Below are 23,125 nucleotides of genomic sequence, written 5' to 3'. Positions count from 1 at the left end.
GTAAAGCATTCTTGAAGCTTCGAACAAGTACCAACATTTGTACCTGTATCATATACAAAAATCATTTCTTTCCTTTTGTGAAAGCTTGTTTGAGTTGTTTTGCCCATTGCTATGCCCTCTCCACTTGTATAGAGAACTCCAGGGTTGTGGAACTATGATTACATTTGGCAAGAATCTGTTACAGTAATTAACAAATTTTAAAAAGCATCACATCTGTGATGTGACTCAAAGCATTCACAATAGCTTGAATTTTCTGTGTATACTTGCATAGGCCTTGTATGGTCATTGTATGGCTGTACAACAACAACAACAACAACAACAACAATAATAATAATAATAATAATAATAATAATAATAATAATAATGTTGGAAGGGACCTTGGAGGTCTTCTCCCTGCTCAGGCAGGAAACCCTATACCATTTCAGAGCATTGGAGCATTCACAGCTTCTGAAGGCAGGTTGTTCCACTGATTAATTGTTCTGACTATCTCCTTAGTTCTAGGTTGCTTCTCTCTTTGATTAGTTTCCATCCATTGCTTCTTGTCCTGCCTTCAGGTGCTTTGGGGAATGGCTTGACTCTCTCTTCTTTGTGGCAACCCCTGAGATTTTGGAACACTGCTATCATGTCACCCCTAGTCCTTCTCTTCATTAAACTAGACATACCCAATTCCAGCGACCGTTCCTTATATGATTTAGCCTCCAGTCCCCTAATCATCTTTGTTGCTCTTCCCTGTATTCTTTTTAGAGTGTCAACATCTTTTTTACATCGTGGTGATCAAAACTGGATGCAGTATTTCAACGGTAGCCTTATCAAGGCATTGTAAAGTGGTATTAACACTTCATGTGATCTTGATTCTATCCCTCTGTTAATGCAGCCTAGCACTGTGTTGGCTTTTTTGGCAGTGCAGCACGTGCTGGCTCATATTTAAGTGATTGTCCACTAGGACTCCGAGATCCCTCTCACAGTTACTACTATTGAGGAAGGTACCACCTATATTATACTTGTGCATTTGGTTTTTCTTGCTTAAATGTAGAACCTTACTTTTTTCACCATTGAATTTCATTTTGTTAGATAGTGCCCAATGTTCAAATCTGACAAGATCCTTTTGTATCTTAAGCCTATTTTCTGGAGTGTTGGCTATTCCTGCCAGCTTGGTGTCATCTGCAAATTTGATGACTTCCGCACCTATCCCCTCATCCAAATCATTGATGAAGATGTTGAAGAGCACTGGGCCCAGAACAGAGCGCTGGGTCACCCCACTACACACTTCCCTCCATGTAGATGTGGTTCCATTGAGGACCACACGCTGAATACAGCTGGTCAGCCAGCTACGAATCCATCTGGGGATGATGCTGTCTAAACTACATTTTTCTATCTTATCAGGTAGTAGGCTGTGGTCTACTTTATCAATGTAGTACAATGTAGTATTATGTTTAGAAGACTGATGTCTATTCATCTCCATAACATTGTCTTGAGGTTTTGCAGATGTATTTCATTGTTTTCTTTAGTGATGATCTAAATCAGGTCCCCAATCCCTGGGCTATGGACCAGTATCATAGCCTTCCAGAAGCTGGTGGAAACATCACTCTTCTGGAGGGCCTTTAGGGACTGACATACCATATTATAATTTGTAAGTTTGTAATTTAATTGTAATGTAATTTTTAAGTTGTGTCTTTATGAAAACAGTGAATTATGTATTGCAACCTTACTGTAAGGGGTAGGTCTCCAATATCAACGTATGGAAAAATAGGGAATTTGCCGATATCTCCCTGGATCAGCATTTTAAACTTTCTGGGTCAGAATTGTTGAACTTCATTGTTGTACCTGTCACTGATGAAACAAAGAGCTAGGCTTCGTTCTGAAATCAGTCTCAAAGGTCTTATGGAAGAAAGTAGCTCATGAGACTATTTAGGAGTTTCCTTCCACCAATAGAAATTATTCTTTTTGTTTTGCATAAAACAGTGTGGAAGAATTATAATGTAGTTAGTATTTTTCAAGATGAATAATACAAGAAATTATTGTTTGGAATTGAATACTGTAAAAATGTTGCTTACAACAACAATAAGCACTACAAAGTAGAACATATTTAAATGGGGAGTCTTCCTACACATTAACTGAAACCTCTGCACATATCTATAGCTTTTATTCCAATACTACTCCAAAATTTAGTAATAAAACCAGGTCAGGTGTGTTTATATTTGATAGTGATTTTTATATACAGATGGTATTCAGTTATAGTGTCAGGTGATTTGAAAATAAGTGCTGCATGGCATGCTATAGATAGTAAAAGATAATATAGAAAAATAATTCTGATTATTTTCAATATAGAAAAACAAATTTGTAATAATTTAGATAATTGGGTCAGTCATATTTTCCTGATTTCCTTTAGGTTGTATATTGCTAAATGTTTTTCTCAAACATCCCACATATCTTTTTTGGTCTCAGACTGAAATATGATGTGAACATTTATTTGAAACTCCTTATATGATATTGTTAAGCTATTAGATATACAGACATTCCTTAATTCAGTTTAAAAAAAACAACAGATTGAGCATTTTGCTTTATGATGATATATTTGTAAAGCAGGGACAGGCAATTTTTCATGACCTGACAAATGCATCGAACTCCCCATTCCCGCTAAGCACTGCAATGTATGTAAAAATTGTTTTTGAAATATGCAGAAATAATTATTTAAAAAGATAGTGAGACATACAGAAAGAAAGATAAAATCAGAGTGGTATAGAATGAATAACACTGATTTTTTTTAAAAAAAATATCTTGGTTTTCTCCTCATTTTCAGTGACAATCAGAGGGAATTACAGAGCCAAAAATATAGCTGCCTACTTCTGTATATAGTAACATAGCAAGTAGAATTGTAGAGAAAATTACCATTAATATATTGAAACGATCCTTCAACCTGGTAATTTCCCCAAAGGAATGTTATCATAGAAGTAGGAAAAGGAGTAGCTGACACTGAAAGTGCAGTGAACTATGTGATTTATTTTGAGAGAGAGAGAGATTTTATACTAGCAGAAAAACAACACTTTTCATTGCAGGACTCCAAAACAATTTCTATGTGGTATAACTGGAGCCAATAGTATCCAAGAAAAAAAATATCCCAGAATTTCCATTAGGTATTTTTGAGGGCATAGCTCTTTCTAAATGGACATTTTGAATTCTGCACTAGCCATAATAAAACACTTTGGAAATAGACATCGTTCTTCTTGATGCATACATGCAGATAGTTTTAAAGGTTTCACCCAAAGATTAAAAATCCAAAAGCATTTCAAATTGAAATACTTTTGAAATGGTGTGGGAGAGAATTCTCAAAGAGAATTCCTAATGGGATACACAGAAACCTTGCATATTAATAAATAAACTAACATAATCAGTAAACTATGCAATGCAAGTGATTTGGTTAACATGTTAGATTAGGCCCAGGAGGCCAACTCTGCCTTTATTTTCTTCAATCTGTTTTGCATGGTTGTTAACTGTGGAAAAGATTACAGGATGAGAATTAACTATGCAGGACTTGCAGTCGTGGTATAAACAGAGAACGTAAAACTGACTAAGTAACTAATTAAAATTAAGAGTTTTGTAAGTCCAGTAGTTTAAAGACCAAAAAAGAGAAACTTGAGGTTTTGAATTACACAACATGCATGCTGACTGACTGATGTTTATTAAAAAAAAAAAATCATGAAAACATCAGCCTGAACATTGTTGCATAATAAATATGCTGACAATTTACAAATATTTTTGCTGTCACATCTAGAATTAGAAATATGGCTATTTTGGAAGGTCTTTGAAGTTTAATTAGTCTGAGTAGAGCTATTACCAGAATGCATTAATTACTCATTTATTTTTGTCCTAGGTATTTTTGCATAATGTTTTATTATATTACCTGTATATATAAACTGTCTGCTCATTAGAATCTGTAGGATTAAAGTAATCTAGAAATTTAATATATAAAAATTGCTATATGATCATCTATAAACTTAGGTACTGTCAGACATTATATTATTAAAATAAGTTATGAGGTTTTAGAGAATACTTTGGTATATATATATGTGTACAGATTCAGATTTTTCCTTTATGAATGTCTGACTTAGACTTGGGTGATTTAAAATTGATGTTATTGGACCTCCAAGGAATAGTTAATAGTTAATACAATAATAATTATAACAGCTACAGTTATGTTTCATTATTTATTATTAGCAATTGCTGATGGTCACAGCTGGTTTGCTACACATTCAAGAATAACATGACAAGAATGGTAAATACATATTGAGGCATGCAAAGATGATGTCTTATTTGGAATCCTGTGAAAATGAGCCATGCATCTATGGTATTGGGTGCCTCATACAGGCGGTCCTCGACCTACGACCACAATTGAGCCCAAAATTTCTGTTGCTAAGCGAGACATTTGTTAAGTGAGGTTTGCTCTATTTTACAACCTTTTTTGCCATAATTGTTAAGTGAATCACTGCAGCTGTCAAGTTAGTAACACGGTTGTTCAGTGAATCTGGCTTCCCCATTGACTTTGCTTGTCAAAAGGTCACAAAAGGGGATCACATGACCCCGAGACACCTACAACCATCATAAATGTGAGTCGGCTGCCAAGCATCTGAGTTATGGTCACATGACCATGGGGATGCCACGATGTTTGTTACTGCCAACAGTCATAAGTCACTTTTTTTTCAATGCTGTTGTAATTTCGAACGGTCACTAAATGAACTGTTGTAAGTTGAGGACTACATGTATTAGGCATATTTAGTTCCCTGTAGGGTATAAATTAGTAATTGATAGTATAAGACATTAATGGATACATTAATAAATTAGATCAAAACTAGGAATTGAATTTCTCATGAAATTGAAATACAGTGTAGGCATTCATGCGGGGAGAAGTGATTCCATAGTAAAACTGTGGTAAGAGCTTTTTGTATCTATTTAATCCATGAGCAGTAACACTCCTAACTGCTAAGATGTTTGCTTTGTTTCTTGATATAGCAGCTAACAATATTGTGTGTCTCACTACTGAGTCTGCTATTATATTGCCTTGTTGACACTAGACATGACTCTTAATGCAGGAATCTTTGTAGCATACTGGCCCCACTGCAAGTACTGTAGGCAAGTAAGCTAATTAAGCAGGCTTCACGGTACATAATGGCAAGTACCACTTTAAAATGATGCATTCCCTACCGAGCTACTGAAAAAAAAGGCAGAATCAAGATGATTGATCACCTAGAGTTTTACTCTAACAACCGAAGTCCTTTTATTTGCACCAATATATTAGAGATTTTCCAAGGACAGAGCCATTCTCTGATAATATTATCGGGACTTCCTGTTTCCACCCACAAGAGTACTTGTAAGTGCACACTCACCACATTTGTTTGGTTGTTTGACGCTTCTAAAACCAGAAAGCATGCACAAAGGTTGCAGGAAAGGAAAGCCTAACAAAGTACTGTGGAAGTATGGAGATTAAAATTAAAATGTCATCAATTTAAATAAAAAAGCACTTATATCAAGCCAATCCATGTTTTTTTTTTACAGAATTTGGAAACCAAAATATTGGGGAAAAAGTTCTTTAGAGCTTAATATCCTAAGAAACTTGAGAGTTTATGCAGAGTTCTGTGTAAAAAACTCTTTCTGGCACACACAATGAAGATTACTTTGATTGCCTCATGGGAGTAAAACCAGCACAGACATGCTTTGGAGATCGAATAAGGATAGTGTGGTCTTATTGCATTAAAAAAGTCTTATTGAGAAAAGCCTGGACTATGCAATACATCTTTTGCCCATTTCTTGTCTTTCACCAATATCTCTGATAGGGTAGCTCGAATGCAATTGATCCATAAAATTATGAACATCAATAATAACTGTTCCTAGGTCTCAAAATCTGTCTGCGTCTGATTTAGGTACAGGTGGTCCTCGTTTTACAACAGTTCCTTCAGTGATTGTTTGAAGTTTACAATGGCACTGAAAAAAAAGGGGGATTTACAATCATTTTTCACACTTACAACTGTTGCAGCATCCCCATGGCCACATGATCAAAATTCAGATGCTTGGCAACTGGGTCATATTTACGACGGTTGAAAATGTCCCGGGGTCATATGATCACCTTTTGTGACCTTCTGACAAGCAAAGTCAATGGGGAAGCCGGATTCACTTAATAACTGTGCTACTAACTTAACAACGGTGGCAAGGTAGGTGCAAAATGGGGCAAGGTTTACTTAACTGTCTCAGCAACATAAATTTGGGGCTCAATTTTGATCATAAGTCAGGGAGTACCTGTACACTGGACACTGATATTGAGAGCAGAATCAAGACAATGGATTCCTATAGAAGGTCTTATATATTTCCGTCTGTTATTTTAGGAATGAGTACAGTTTTTGCCAATAAAAAGAAGTGCTTCTTTTTACAGCGATATGAACAACAAAAATTGAAATAGGGAATAGACGCAGACTATCCCTCCCATACAAAAAAGGCAAGCTTGCAACTTCAAATCATAGAAAACCCAAGAGGAAACAGATAAGAGTTCTGCTTCCCTAAACTGCTATATATAAATGTCTCACTTGAAAGTAGGGATAATCTTCCTTCTTATATATTCCAGGTTAGACAAAGCTCTTAAATTTTAGTTCCTTGGATCAACTACTAACTCCAGGTAATCCTCAACTTACAACAGTTCATTTAGTGACCATTCAAAGTTACAACAGCACTGAAAAAAGTGACTTATGACTTTTTTCACACTTACGACCTTTGCAGCATCCCCATGGTTACATGATCAAAATTCAGATGCTTGGCAACTAACTCATATTTATGACGGTTGCGATGTCCCAGGGTCATGTGATCCCTTTTTGAGACCATCTGTCAAGTAAAATCAATGGGGAAGCCAGATTCACTTAACAACTGTGTTACTAACTTAACAACTGCAGTTATTCACTGAACAATTATGGCAAGAAAAGTCATAAAATGGGCAAACTTCACTTAAGCAATGTCTCACTTAGCAACATAAATTTGGGGCTCAGTTGTGGTCGTAAGTCGAGGACTACCTGTATTTCTTGGAGGAGAGAAGTCTGGCACAGATGATGGCAATCCAATCATCTGAGTAGGACTGTCTCCTCTTGTGTAGAAGCTCCACAGTCTCCAGCACCTCTGCAAAGCTGGCAACATTACAGCAGTGTTTCTCAACCTTGACAATTTTAAGGCATGTGGACTTCAACTCCCAGAATTCCACAGCCAGCATTGCTGGCTGTGGAATTCTGGGAGTTGAAGTCCACATGTCTTAAAATTGTCAAGGTTGAGACACACTGCATTACAGCATCCCCACGGTCACATGATCAAAATTTGATTGCCTGGCTACTGGTTCATATTTATGACAGTTGCAACCTTCCAGCAAGCAAAGCCAACCGGGAAGCCAGATTCACTTAACAATCGTGTTACCGACTTAAACAGCTGCAGCGTTCCACTTAAGAACTGTGGCAAAAAGGCCATAAAATGGGGCAAAATTCGTCTAATAAATTTCTCAGGTAACAACAGAAGTTTGGGGTTCAATTGTGGTTGTAAGTCGAGGACTACTTGCACTAGAGAACACAGGACTTTCAGAAAATGGCCAGGGGCAACCTGGTTTGGCAGATCTGTCTTGTGAGGGGGAGGGAAACTGGAGGAGAGATTACCAGGAATATATGTGGGAGCTTCAAGAGAACCTCATGATCTGGACCCCTCAGAGTTAGCAACATCTTTAGATGAGAAATGTTTTAACAATGAAAGGACACATAAGTCAGATGGGTTGGACTAGAAGACCTCCAAGTTCCCTTACAACTCTGTAATTCTGTATTAACTAAAGGAGTCAGCATTTCAAAAGATTTCAATAGGACATGCACTAATTTGGGGGGAATGGTCTATGACTGAGAGCTATATCTGGCCTTTTTATACCATATTGTGAGATGACTCTCAAAGAGTAGGTGGGATCTGGACAAGAACTAAATTCGATTTTATTTAATTTGAAATTCTAGAGAGTCTTCGACTTACGATCATTTGTTTAACAACTGTTCAAGGTTTGCAATGGTGCCAAAAAAAGTGACTTATGACCAGTCCTTGGGCTTATGACCATCACAATGTCCCTTTAGTCAGGTAACTGACTGGGCACTTGGCAACCTGCGTATATTTACAATGGTTGCAACATTCTGGGATCATGTGATCACCATTTGTGACCTTCCCAGGAAATGTCCAACAAGCGCATTCAATGAGAGAAACCAGATTCATTTAACCATATGATTCACTTAATGACGGTGGCAAAAAAGTTTGTAAAATTGGCATGATTCATTTAATGGCCACATTGCATAGCGATAGACATTCCAGTCCCAATTGTGGTTATAAGCTGAGGACTACCTGTAAAGTAATTTAAATGTATTTAATCTTTCCCCCTTTTTATCATATTCCAAACTATAATTTTGGTGGCAATTTTGGAGGGGTTTGAAGAACTGTATCAAAAGCATTTGGAAGTTGCATGTAGCTCTGGGCCCCCTTGTTTTACACCAGCACCAATGTTTAAGAAACACATTTTAACCTCCATACATTTTCAATGTTTTATTGCTTGATTTGAATATTGCTGCAATCTGAATGAAAATGCTCTGAACAGAAAAAAATAATGGTTTATCTAACAATTTAACCAGAAAGAAGCGAGCACAATGGGCCTCTAAATCTTTTTTTTTTTTTGCAAGCTGAGATTTTCTAAGAACAGTGAGGCTAAAAGCAGAGTATTTTAAAAAGATGTGGTGCTATCATTTTAATAAAGTGAGAGCACAGCTGTTCAACAGTTGCTGTCATGAATGAGGCGACATTTCAGGAGTTTCACATAGTTGTCAATTTTGTGGGAGTCCCGCCGCAAACAGTGCAACAGATTGTAGAAGGCAAAGAGGCGAGAATATTCATCAGCCAGTTGGAGGGAAGGGAGATCAGTCCATCTAGAATAGACTTCATTGCCTAAGTCACCTGGGTGAACCTAAGGAAAATGCAAAGTCAAAATAAACCTTGATGGTTTCACAATTGCTCAATATATTTTGGTCAATTTTCAGAGCAGAGACTTAGAACTTCCATACAAACCCATTCAGTAAGCTACACTCCCAAAATTGGTAAGGCCAGGAAACTAGAGAGATTCTTAAGAGATAAAACGTGCTCCCTTCTATGAGATAAAATGTGTGCTTTAAACGTGCTCCAGGTTTAATATAATTATTTTGCTCCTAAAATATCCCCCTTTTTCAACAGATACTATCTGTAGATTACATATACATAGTCCTCAGTTAATGGCAATAATTGGGACCAGAATTTCCTTTGCTAAGTGATGTGGTCATATAAAACATAATGTCACATGACTGCACCACTTAGCAATGGCAATCCTGGCAATCCCATTGTCATCCCTGAGCAAGGATTGTGGGTTGTTAAATGAGCCCTCGGTGGCTGACAGTCAATCAGGCAGGTAAAGTACAACATGCAATGCAAGTGTAGAAGGATTGGGGGTGGCTGCTGCCAGGTACAGAGGGTGCATGAATGGTTCACAAGGTATGGCACAAATGCAGTGGGGCCAGGGGTGGCTCTGCTGAGTGGGGAATGGTGTGAACAGTTTACCAGAGTGATTGTGATCTTTCCTATCAGCTTCCCCGTTGACTCTGCTTGTGGGATGCTGACACGGAAGATAGCAAATGCAATTGGAGGACACTGCAGCCATAATAAATGCAAATCAGTTGCCAAGCACACAGATCACAATCTCATGGTGTGTGTGTGTGTGTGTGTGTGTGTGTGTGCTGTGACAGTCACTTTAAGTCTCCTTTTTCAAAGCTGTTGTAATTTTGAATGGTTGCTGAATGAATGGATAAACAAGGATTACTGATACAGATAGGGATAGATATATAGATATACAGTGGATATAGATATAGATAGTTTTGTTATCAGTGTGTACTGCTTGAACAAGTTCCTTTTGTTTTTTTAGCAAGATTTTTGGAAGTGTTTTACCATTGCCTCTTACCAGGGCTAAGAGAGAAGGACTGGCCCAAGTTCAGTCTGGCTTTATGCCTAAGGTAGGACTAGAACTGATGGTCTCCCAGTTTGGTGCCTTAAACCACTGCACCAAACCATCTCTCATCATCTTCCAAAATGTATATATATTAAAAAAGGGAGTCAAAATGTCTGGTTCAATCAGCTTTGATTGTATCAAAAATGCTTGTCGGCTGTACCTTTTGCACCCCTGCCTTAGAGAGGTGTAACATAACTGAAGAATTATCAGATAGTAATTTGGAATCTGAGTAGATCTTTGCTTAGATTTAAGTATTCAACAGAGTGAACATTTTACTTATAGTGTATTTCACCAAAAGAAACACTTTTTTGTAATACAAGTTCATGAAAAGATATATATACAAGATAATTAGAATGCACTTTGCACATTAGAGCTGCAAAGTAAACAAGTAAGACTTGTATGTTTGCCTACTTTCACCAATCAAAGGCTTTTATTATAGTGTGAAGCAAATACAATATTCCCCCAGGAATTTGTCTTACCCTGCTTGAATTACTGGGCATTTAAAGATCTTTCAGTGTTGTCTAATATCTATTAACCCATGTCGTATGGTTGTACTATTATTTACCCTTTTTATTATTTTCTTTACTCCCCCTTTTATCGGTATTATTATTGTTACTGTTATTATTCTGTTGCTTTGCATGTACACTGAGTACTTTTGTACGAGAGACAAATTCCTTGTCTGTCTAATTCACCCTTGGCCAAATAAAGTATTCATGTGTGCTAGTGAAACATTGGCCAGTAATGATAATCTGAAATGCTTGAACATGCAGGATACTGCTTATAAGCGCTATATGCATAGAGCTCGAAGCATTGTTAGAGACTCCACATACCCACTTCATGGTCTGCTTCTATTGCTCCCCTCTGGGAGGAGGTTTTGAAGTATTTATAGCAGAATTACTAGATTCTGTAACAGCTTTGTTCCTTGTGCCATCCGTCTTGTAAATTCACAAGGGTTTTTTTTTGCCATGTACGTATACATTCAAATTAGACGTGTGTGTGTGTGCGTGCTTGCGTGCATGTGCATAATGGGGTTTTTTTGAGAGCTGAATGCAATGAAGTTTCATTTTAATGTATGCTGATTAGTGTTCATTTAAAGTGATAATAAAATTTTTATTCTATTCTATTCTAATTCAATTCAAAACATCTTGTACCAACATATACAATGTTTAGACAGTGTTGAGCATTAGATTGGGAAAGTTTTCTGTAGATGTTATATCCAACTTTTATTATTTGGCAGTTCAATAGAGGCAACCTAAAAATCTCACCACCAGTCTAAAGGACAAATACTTTAGGATTGGGGGGATTATAGGCTGAATGTTTTAATATGGCAAAAGAAAAGCATTCTACCTGATGTTGTGTAACTAACCAAAAAACACAGTAGGGCTTGTCAGGATCCCATCTAGGTATTAGTAATCTAGAATTCATGTGTGCTAGTGAAACATTGGCCAGTAATGATAATCTGAAATGATTGAACATGCAGGCATTTTCAGATAAGTGTTGTAAGCATGACTTGCACTAATTTGAGGATGGAAGGCAGTCATATTAGCCTGTTCCTGGTAGATCAGGGAAAACAGCAAATACAACTCCCTACATACAATATGGTTGTGAAAAAAGTTTAGTGCATTTGCTTAGAATAGATTTTAGTGCCCTTGCTCAATCAGAATGGATAGCTGCTTCTTTAGGTATGTTTAAATTTTACATAGAAAATGCTGCATAGGTGTCTTTCTGAAAAAAGTAACTATTTCAACTGCTGAAAGAAAATGCAAACATAAAAAGGAAATGATGCATGCATCTTGTTTTTAAAATTGCTTAGAAATGCCTACTTTGATGTGTTTTACTTTCAATTCTGTCCTTCATTTTCATAGTAGATTTTGAATATGACACATTAGAAATTAAGATAATTAATAAGGAGAATTTGGAAATATTCTTGAGTTCAAACAAGTGTGGAAAGAAAGAATGTTAGCTTAACACTTTTAATGTACAAAGTATGTACTAGATATGTAACAACTTTTATTTATTGCCTTCATTCATGGCACAGGCTTCATTCATGGCTCATTCTGTTACTTTCCTAAGACACATACCTACATATGTTAAAAAAAAGTATTGACTGCTTTCAAACTAAACATATGACATATTAAATATGTAATGTGCAGCTGATTTTGAGGGGTTTTTTTTGTAAACTCATCTTTTCTTTTCTTTTTAGTCTTAGCTTGTAGAGGGTAAGGGAAAGATTACATTCCTCTCTGCAAGGAAGTGTTAAAAAAATCACATTAATGAAAGTTATTGTTTTTTCAGCACTTTCATGTGCAGGGGAATCATGTTAATTTTATAAAATATAAGATAGGAGGCAAGATAAAAGTTCTAACCTGTTTGCTGATTCTCAGTCTAGGTTGGGCCATGTCCCTTTTTTAGTATTAAGAAAAATTACAAAATCAGCTTTATGCTTTGTTGTTTGGCACTTCATAACTTTTTTTATTAGTAAAGATCAAAATGTTTTGCTACTTCTTATAGATGCCAAACAGATCTCCAGATCTGAAAGGTTTTGCTGACACTTTTAACTTCTTACTTTCTTTCTTTGAAGCATTTTAATCCAAACAAACAAACAAAAAAATCTGTCTCATTTTATACATTCCGAATAGTGTTATGAAGCTGGAAGAACTTCAGAGGAGTTTTTGACTCACCCGTCCAACTATTCTCTCCATCCCCTCAAGAAGCCGTTTATTTTGCTCCTCAATCTCCATGGCCTTCCAGAGAATGGTATCAGGAGCTTCCTTGATTCTTTCAACTTCAGAGACCAGATGTAATAGAGGGTCATTCCAGGAACGGAGTACACTCAAAACTAGATTTAATAGGTCCTCGTGCTGTTCATTGGCAACAGAATTGTGCAGTTAGTGTGCAAAATCTACCCAAGAGATATGGAACAATTTTTTTAATCAAACTTACCTTAAAATGTCCTTACTGCAATTTTGTATCTGCCCATTTATCAAATATAGCTAAACTACAGACTATAGTGCAATTGCAAGGCCTTTTTTTTTGTTAAATGTAACTAGACAAGAGAGTGCCCTAAATATCATGCTATCAGTAAATTATCTGTGCTGCCAGTAGAAATCACTCCATTCATCTTTGTTGCATAAATGCCATTTAATCCAAAGATTAGCCTGAGCATTAATGATACATTTTTAGAAATAAAGGATCTAGAAAATATTTGAAGATATAATGGAAGATGTGATCTGTGGTAGGCCACTTAATATCTCATCCCGAAGCATTTATTGTGTCTACATCAAATCCTGCAAACATGCCCAGACATAAGGCTGATTTCAAGTGTTTTGCTTCTGGGAAGATTTCTTTTCTTTTGAAACTTTGCCACTGCTTGGGGTGAGCTGAAAGATCAAAGGGCTCTTGGCTTTCCTAGGATCCTCCTAGCCATTGTGCTGTCCTTGAGACTTCTCCAGTGTTGACACAATCACTTTTCACTTTCCTTACATAGCAAAATGCATCTATTCTGTGGTATAAATGTCCTCCTGCTTCTCTTGGGAGAATTGCTATTGTGCTGCTACGTTGAAAGGCTCAAACATCCCAAGTAGCCCATGCAAACATAGATAAATGCCAGACACATACATATCTCAAATATTTGTGGCACATGTTTTGGTTTCTGAAAAGAGATTATTCAGTGGATGAATGGCATTTGAAAACTGAATCAAAAGGAGGAATGGGCTCTCAGGCGACACCTTAGCATTCCAAAGATTTCCTCTTCAAGTGCACAGAGTAGAAACCTTTTTTTAAATATGATTATTCAATAAGGTATGTTTTATTTCCAAAACTGGAACACTGAGGAAACCTCTGTGATCAAGAGACCATTGCAATATGGAGTTCTAGCCCCTGACCTTTTAAAATTATCTTTCCATTTTTGCCAGATCTATTTTTCTTTCCTGCTAGGGAATATATAGACTATTTAATCTATAGCCTATTGTTTATGCATCTCTTCACACAAATATACCATCTTCCCATCTCTTCTTAGGACAGATAAAGGAGATTCTTTCATCAGCCCTCCCTGGATTTTTCCAGCCTTGTGAAAGACAATCTTGTTTTGTATTGTGAATGTATTGTCTTTCGTTTTTGTTCATATAGGTCAGAGCATGCTTCCTTGTTTTGTGCTTTGCTTATTCCTACCACTTACAGAGGTGGAGCAATGGTAAAAGCTGCCCTTTATAACCCTATCTATGGTAACTGTATGCTTTGAAAGGATTTCATCAGATTTCTGGTGAACTTGCACACATCTGTCAACAAACGGAGACAACTTACATGTATCTGCTGAGCTTGTTCTTTATCTTCAGGAGTGGTTAGGGAAGAAGTATGGCAGCTGTTAACGGCCTTTGCAATAAAACCCCGGCCCTGAGCATAGCGTTCATCCTAACAGTAAACAAAGATGACATTTAGTCAAGTAGATAACCAGCATTTTTGAAAAAGAATAGACTGATTCTTGTTTTCATTGGTTGCTTTGTAAAATGTATCCTAGAGTTATGGAGGGCATTAATTTTGTCTCCCAACTTTATTGCATGACTTAGTCAAAGGTGATCTGCCTCTTTGTATACTGTGAAAGGAAATCAATTTTAAGCATCGTAGTTTTTTCATAACAATAAAAACTTCTTTATGGTATAAAATGGCCCAGATATTAATAAAAGCTGTTTATGGTACAAAGTGGCCCACATCCCACAGTTCCTCAGAGAGTATATTTTCTGCCATACTCCAGAATAGCTTTCTTGCATGCATTTAGTTATTTTTCTCTGAGCAAACCTTTCACTTGGACGTTTGTTACTTAGTCTTCCATATTTTCATTTTGTTACTTTAAATGACTTCTTTGTACAGAAGACAATGTTTTCCTTCTTCCACATCCTTTGTTGAGGTTCGGTTCCCCCAGGGTAGATGAAGCTTTCACTACAATGGATCTATTAATGAGACGTAACTATCTGCCCCATCCGATTTCCTACTCTTGCGTCTTAAGAAATAATAGGATTTCCATCTTTAAAAGGAATAGAGGTGGGCTTTTTTCACTGATGAAAACTGTATTGGAACAGATTCTGAAAACTCTGTATATGAAATATAATATCTTGTCGGCTTCCAGTCTAGAAATCCACTTAAAAGCTTGTGTAGCTTCTTTTATTATGGGGCTTTGATAACTTTTTCACAAATACAGGTAGTCCTCCGCTTACCACCAAAATGGAGCCCAACATTTCTGTTGCTACAGTAAGCAAAACAGTTGTTGAGTGAATTTTGCTCCATTTTAGCAATACTAATAGCATGTAGATTTACATACCGCTTCACAGTGCTTTACAGCCCTCTCTAAGCGGATTACAGAGTCAGCATATTGACCCCAACAATCTGGCTCCTCATTTTACCGACCTCGGTAGGATGGATGGATGGCTGAATCAACCTTGAGCCGGTCAGAGTCAAACTCCTGAAGTAAGCAGTGAGTTAGCCTGCGGTACTGCATTCCAACCACTGTGCCACCCCAGATTTTTTTTGCCACAGTTGTTAAGAGAATTAGTTAGTAACACTGTTCTTAAGTGAATCTGGCTTCCCTATTGATTTTGCTTGTCAGAAGGTTGCAAAAGGGGATCACATGATCCCAGGACACTGCAACTGCCATAAATATGAGTCAGTTGCCAAGCGTCTGAATTTTGATCACATGACCACGGGGCTGCTGCAGTCATAAGTGTGAAGAACAGTTATAAGTTTGTCTGTTTTTTTCAGTGCCCTTGTAACTTCAGATGGTCATTAAACGAACTGTTGTAAGTCGAGGACTACCTGTAGTTTAAGAATCGCATTAATTAAGCAGACGACACCAAGCTGGCAGGAATAGCCAGCACTCCAGAAGACAGGCTTAAGATACAGAAGGATCTGGACAGACTTGAACACTGGGCACTAACTAACAAAATGAAATTCAATGGTGAAAAAAGCAAGGTTCTACATTTAGGCAAGAAAAACCAAATGCACAAGTACAGCATAGGTGGCACCATGCTCAATAGTAGTAACTGTGAGAGGGACCTCGGAGTCCTAGTAGACAATCACCTAAATATGAGCCAGCAGTGTGCTGCAGCTGCCAAAAAGGCCAACACAGTGCTAGGCTCCATTAACAGAGGGATAGAATCAAGATCACGTGAAGTATTAATACCACTCTTCAATGCCTTGGTAAGGCCACACTTGGAATACTGCATCCAGTTTTGGTCACCACGATGTAAAAAAGATGTTGAGACTCTAGAAAGAGTACAGAGAAGAGCAACAAAGATGATTAGGGGACTGGAGGCTAAAACATATAAGGAACGGTTGCTAGAATTGGGTATGTCTAGTTTAACGAAGAGAAGGACAAGGGGGGACATGATAGCAGTAGTCCAATATCTCAGGGGCTGCCATAAAGAAGAGGGAATCAAGCTATTTGCCAAAGCACCTGAAGGCAGGACACGAAGCAATGGGTGGAAACTAATCAAGGAGAGAAGCAATCTAGAACTACGGAGAAACTTCCTGACAGTGAGAACAATTAATCAGTGGAACAACCTGCCTCCAGAAGCAGTAAATGCTCCAACACTGGAAGTTTTTAAGAAGACACTGGACGGCCATTTGTCCGAAATGGTGTAGGGTTTCCTGCCCGAGCAGGGGGTTGGACTAGATGACTTCCAAGGTCCCTTCCAACTTTACTACTACTACTACTACTACTACTACTACTACTACTATTACTATTATTATTAATAATAATCTTTTAATTTCAATAAGCAATAACTTTTGCGTGATGCAACCTAGCAATAATAAAGGCTGCCTTATGAAATTACATTTCTAAATAGATAATAAACACTGAGCAAATACTTTATGTTTTACCCATTGTGAAATGGAACCAGAAGAAATAAGAAAACTATAGTTAAAAATCATAATTACTTTCATAAAGTACTGGTGGGCAACCTGAGGTAGTTTAGACATTACTAATCTACAATGTCCAGAAATGATTACAACTAACAATGACAAGGGATGCCTGGAGTTGTTGTTCAGGAACACATGATAAGTCTTTTCCTTATACCAAAATTACTTACAAATTCATTGAATATTTCAGCAGACAGAGAGTGGATGTAATGGGATAGTTTAACGGCCCGGTCAAAAAGATCCCCAAGAGAAACCTGGCAGTTGTCGGACCCATTAGGGCAAATGGGTGACGATGTTACACACTTCCTTGAAAGGAACATATTAGCCAGCAGCACAGTGGCTAGAAACAGGCCTTGAAGACAAAAAGAAAAAGGCATATACCCATAAAATGAAGTAAATCAAGAAAAGAGAAAACTCTGTTTAGTATTCCGTGACCTCTTACTTTAATGCTTGACTTCTTTAAATAACCATATTTGAGGAATTCAACCTTTTCACCTTAGCCGAGGTAGGATATAAACTATGTAATAACAATAATCATAGCGACAATAAGTGTAAAAGTGTGGAAGTGTAGTTAAGCCCCTTTCCTTTATAGCTGTTTCCAAGAGTGACTTCCTTCTTGACAAACATATGGTTGTAAAATTAAATTTGAGGGAAGGTAAGTAGATCACTATCTAGATTTTAGATTGTCTTGAGATGCTGCCTGCAATTTTTCAGCAGCTGTGCTATTTAAAGACTTTGGCATGAACAACTTTTAAGGAAGTTGGTGCTGAATATCTTAAGAGAGCCAAAGATCTCCTGAGATTATGTCTCATACAAAATCTTTAAAATTAATTACTGATAAATCAGTATATTGATTAGACAATGTTCTATGCCTTGTTTTTTACAAAAACAAATGAGTGTGGTGAGAGCATGTACCAAATCATTAAATAAATCATATATAAGGAATCAGAAAGATTTCAGTCTTACATTATGCCCCATACCCTGTTAAAGTAGAAAACATTGCTTACATGAACAAAGATTCTGATCAAATACATGGTAGTTTTCCCTGCTCTGAATTCAGTACTTTAGACTGGTATTGTAGCACTCTAATTTTGTTTTCAATATCCAGCATTGTGTCTGTTATGTGAAACTGGTCCTGGACCTTGCTTTGGAAAACCTTTTGTAGTATTAGTGAGTCCATAGTTTAGTTATGTCCAAACTACAGCAATGGTGTAGTATCTTTATGGGAACTCGTTGAACCTCTAAAGTTCTCTTTTAAAATGCAAAGAATGGAAAGGAACTACTGCCAAACATAGTTAAACTCTGTACAGATTGGTTGATAATATTTATGCCATGGAGTTGGTATCATAGATAGATTTTCTCCTTGACAATTTTTCTCTAACCTGATTTTTCAGGTCTTCCAACAGTGCACCCATTGTCACTGTAACTTGAGTCTATCAACCTCACTGCAAATTGCAATATTCTATGGACACACACATGGAGTAAATTACATTGAATACACTAGAATATACAATACCAACATACACAAGTCTTTAATATTTAGGTAGCATGGGAAAAGCATTTTATCATCTTAAGCAGGTCTTTATTCTTAGAAATACTTAACAAACAGCAATCTTATATACAGTATTCCATTTGGGTGCTCCATTAGCTTTCAATTAAATTTATGTCTGATTGGTCATTCATAGGGTGTACTTTATTTTGGTTGGAATAGTCCAGAAAAGCAGCCCCATAACAGTTTTATTTTTAAATAAATTGAAAGCACTGAAAACATCTGATACTCTCTTTAGTATATAGAATAATGCTAAACCATGGATATAATCTATCCCTTAAGGACATAACACGGTCTTGTGGAATTCCCATTCATTTAATAGGATTTCCACAAGTTCTTGGTTTTTTTTAATTCTTAAATATATATTTCCCTTACATAACAGATTGCAAAATGCTTAATTTTTATTAGTCAAAATTATGTTATTACTTTTTCTTTTACAAAATTACTCTTATTCAGAAAAAAAAAACATGGAAAAGAATAACAAATAAGACATACCTTTCAATGAAATCTTCTTGTTGGCCATAGCAGAAACCAACTCTGCAACCGTGCTTTGTCAAATACACGATGGGAATTTTGATTTTTGTCACCCGAAGACTCCATTTTTATATAGACCGTGATGACAAATTTGCATAAATGTAGTAGATTTTGTTTTTTCTCTGCTGATGACTCTGTAGCTCAGATTAAAGTTGATAATTATAAACATCAAATCATTCCTATTACCCTATTCATTTGAGCAAAAGTTTAGGGCAAGTTGAGTTTATTACAAATGCAAGAGATGAGAGAGAGAGAGAGAGAGAGGGATAGATAGATAGATAGATAGATAGATAGATAGATAGATAGATAGATGATCCACACAAATACAGAAACCATTTCAAATTATAATTGATCTTGATTTTTGTCAATTCATTAGTGTGTTCACAATTATCAGAGATATTATGTATTGTCAATATAGAATAACTATGAAAAAAGAAAATACTGAGCATTTAATCATGAAAATTGAGATTCAAGATGGGCAAAAAAAATGATAACTTTGACAAAATGTCCTGATCATTTCGCTCATTGAAATGATGGGATTATTTCACAACTTGCTAAGATACATTTTGAGAAAAGAGTATTTTATCCGGATAATAAAACTTGAATAAAACTTGCTCTTTGTGTGTATAAATTTCTTAAGAAATGTAAATTTAGAAAAAAGTCTATTATTATTATTATGTAAGGAAGAAAAGAGGAGAAATTTGAATCATCTCTTTGTGGGCAGTTTGTACGTGTTTTATATGTTTTGTGTGAGCAGGAGTATAGCCATTCTAACTTCTATCCTATATTCTTTTGCAGGTTCTGGCCATGTTTTGGATATGGATATGAGAAAACAAAAGTGAATAAAGCAAAATGGTTGAACAGGACTTTTAATGGAAACATGAAAAGAATCACCTGTTGCCTCTGTCACATTAAAAGCAAGTGAACAAAGGAGAGTCTTTTGGTCAACCAAAGACATGTTAAAAGATTTTCTCCCCTTGTCTAGCTGTCCCTAGTGATCTATGAAATACCTTAACAAGAGCAGAGAAGAAAAATAGTGAGCTTATTTACCTCAGGTACTTTTGTATTACAAACTCAGCCACACATCCTGCATACCCAGGTGTCAGGAAGCCCCATTCAGATTATGAAACCAAGAACTCATCTTCAATCTGGCTCTGGCTACTACAAAGGTAGCCTCCCCTTGTTTTCCTTCTTCCTTGGCATCTGAAAAAAGTCTTACTGTTTACAGTATTCTCCACAGCTTGGTACTGCTGTTCACCTCTGTAACTTTGCTGTAGAATTTTGCCACAAGTATAGAATGTTCGGGGGTGTGATGGCTCAGGTATTAAAGATGCTGAGATTGTCAGCTGTCAGCCCGGGTTCAAGATTCAGTGTCACATAACAGGGTGAGTTCCCGTTCCTTGTCCCAGCTCCTGCCCACCTAGAAGTTTGTAAGCATGTAGATTAACATGTACCACTTTGGTGGGAAGGTAACAGCATTCCATGCCCCTTTGGTGTATAGCTATGCTGACCACATGACCATGGAAAATGTCTTCAGACAATATTGGCTTCCTCGGCTAAGAAATGGAGATGAGCATCACCCCATAGAGTCAGACATGACTGGACAGGGAAACCTTTACCTTTACCTTATAGAACGTTCTCCACCCTGCAAAGCTGCCAGATGGCAGTTCTACTGCAGAAGCCCTGTAGTGAAACCATGGGCAGCTTCACTGTGGACTGCTTTGCTATAGGAATGCTGCAGAAGTGGTTGGCAGCTCACTAATGAAGTTGCCCACAGCTTCACATCACCACCATGGGTTGCTGGGAAGAGCTGCAGCCAGCAGCCCCACAGTGAAGCCGAAGAAAGTAGCTAGCTTTACCATGGGACTCTCAGTGCAAAGAAACTTTCACCCCATTTTTTGTGCTATGGTGGAGAAAAGGGGAGGGAAAAAAAACTAGGCCTTCTCTTGTCCAGAGAAATTTTACTTTGGTTTATATGTATACATTTAATTCATTAATTATTTTTAGCCTTATACACTATCCCGTTATCATTTATGAAATGGGCAGCTATATAAATTGCTTAAAATAAATAAATAAATTGACAGCAGAAGACATGTTTTTTCCAATTATTTTCCATACTAATTAAGGCATTGGGAGAGAAGGGGGAAAGTTGACCCTTGGGATTTCTGGTGTCATACCACCTCTTCTCCCCATGCCTTTGGTATGGACATTGCAAGAACCCCTACAGTACCCAAAAGCTGACATAGTTCTTTGTGGACCCCCATACTGAATAAACAGAATTTTATTGATATCTTGCAACAGAATCTCCAGTCTAACGCTTATGCTGATTTTTTAAAAAACAAAACAAAACTGAAAATGGATAAAGTTATTTCAGTCTAGAAAGAGTATCTGAGGAAAGCCTTTGACACTTTACTCTAGAAAACGGTGAAAAACCACTGGTATTAAACCAGAGGTGCTTACAAGACTCTGCTAAGGCTCTAAAGCTCTTGCCGTGAAACCTTAGTTTTCTTTTTATTTCAAACTTTTATTGAAGGTACAAAAGCAAACCATTATATTTCAGATAGATCATCTGAAACTGTTGACTTGGAATGTTGTCCTGAAATATGGCTTTATGGAATGAATTATGGTCTTTGTTAAACTGGGGTTAGAATAAAGAATGTATCGCTGTTGCAATATTTGAAACATTTTGTGTTTAGTTGCCAAGTATCAAGCTTCCATTTAGTTGTTTTTCTCTTCCTACTTTGTACCCTCATCATGTAAGTCCGTTGCCTATGAAACAGTTTTGGAAATTAAATGAATAAGAAATAATTTTTAATGAATTTTCCAAACTTCAGATAATTTAATGAATATTTTCACTGAAAGCTATGCAGTAGTCACGTACAGCACCCCAGATCCTTATCTATTTTGTAATTGTTTGCGTCAGTGGAGTTTGAGGTAAAATGGGTCAAGGAAGTGATCTTTCCAGGGCAAAATAGAGTGGACAGTGATGGCTGAAATTATGTGGTAAGACTGAATTTGAGCCACAGTATATTATAATATTAAAAAATGGGCCTTGTATTAATTTTGTTATATTATGAAGTGATACCAGAAAGAGTCATGTTACATTATCAAATGGAAAACAATTACCTAATGAAAGAATTCACAATAAATTAATTTTTTTATTTGTATAAGTTTATAAAATATAAGCAGAATACCAAATAATAAACATATTGCCAAAGCTCTTAAAGACCTTAACAAAATTTAACAAATTACAACATGAGTTAGAGTTATGGTGAAAACTGTAGATAAAGATTTAGGTTATAGTCAAGATTTATAAAATATACCATATAATACTATATAATTAGGAACAAAAGATAGAAAAAGAATTTTTTACATAATAATACAACATTTCCAAGAGTGGAACTTAATATTTATTTATTTATTTATCTATCTATTTATCTATTTATTTATGAGACTTATATACCGCTTTAAGTGCAAGCACTCTCTAAGTGATGTACACCAGTAAGAAATGTATATATATATTTATATTGCCCCCAACAATCTGGGTCCTCATTTTACCTACCCCGGAAGGATGGAAGGCTGAGTCAACCTTGAGCCGGTGAGATTTGAACTGCTGACCTGCTGAACATAGTCAGCTAAAGTGGCCTGCAGTACTGCACTCTAACTGCTGCGCCACCTCGGCTCATATCAATATCTGGAATAATACCTTTTTTCTTCAATTTTTTAATACAATTCTTTTGACCACTGCCACAGTAATTCATCATAGTCATTTTGGTATATAATTCAACATCATATTACTATAACATATGTAGCAGTGAGGATTTCCTCTTAAATCCACTGATGTACATTAAAATACTATTCTACAAAGGCACCAAAATTTCATATGACCACATGGGGTCAATAAATTTAGAAGCTGAGACAGTGGCTTTAAATCAATTATGTGCCAATTATTTTAAGGATTTTTCACAACTTAAAACTAAATTTGATCCAACAAATTTGCAGCAGAGGTAGCATTTTAATTTATGCATTTTTAACAGCTCAGGATAGACCAGCTAATTTGGTCA

General features: G+C 36.5%; 1 protein-coding gene and 1 long non-coding RNA gene across 4 annotated transcripts in view; one reads left to right on the top strand and one right to left on the bottom strand.

Moving 5' to 3' along the window:
* LOC120298695 overlaps nt 1-22,560 on the top strand; it is a 304,072-nt gene extending 281,512 nt beyond the window's left edge. For all 3 annotated transcript variants that reach the window (XR_005554174.1, XR_005554173.1, XR_005554175.1), the window contains one exon: nt 19,860-22,560. This is a non-coding gene — a long non-coding RNA (uncharacterized LOC120298695). The remainder of the gene's footprint in view (nt 1-19,859) is intronic.
* On the bottom strand, nt 8,810-19,056 carry PRL (prolactin). The gene is made up of 5 exons (XM_039322677.1): nt 19,023-19,056; nt 17,149-17,330; nt 14,372-14,479; nt 12,751-12,930; nt 8,810-9,001 (listed from the first exon to the last, which is right to left on the bottom strand). The coding sequence occupies exons 1-5, from the start codon at nt 19,048-19,050 to the stop codon at nt 8,810-8,812; spliced, it is 690 nt and encodes a 229-aa protein (XP_039178611.1). The 5' UTR covers nt 19,051-19,056.
* Nucleotides 22,561-23,125: the final 565 nt, after the last annotated feature.

Source organism: Crotalus tigris, unplaced genomic scaffold (genome assembly GCF_016545835.1).
Source record: "Crotalus tigris isolate CLP2741 ecotype Arizona unplaced genomic scaffold, ASM1654583v1 scf7180000024119.3904262, whole genome shotgun sequence".
Taxonomy (NCBI): domain Eukaryota; kingdom Metazoa; phylum Chordata; class Lepidosauria; order Squamata; family Viperidae; genus Crotalus; species Crotalus tigris.
This window is presented reverse-complemented; position numbering and strand designations above follow the sequence as displayed.

Excerpts from the sequence above, each read along its gene's own strand:
- PRL (XM_039322677.1), bottom strand. The coding sequence starts at position 19,050 with ATGGCCAACAAGAAGATTTCATTGAAAG. Across the intron at positions 17,331-19,022 it reads CAAGAAGATTTCATTGAAAG|GCCTGTTTCTAGCCACTGTG; the intron begins GTATGTCTTATT and ends TTTGTCTTCAAG. Across the intron at positions 14,480-17,148 it reads CTGAAATATTCAATGAATTT|GATGAACGCTATGCTCAGGG; the intron begins GTAAGTAATTTT and ends GTTTACTGTTAG.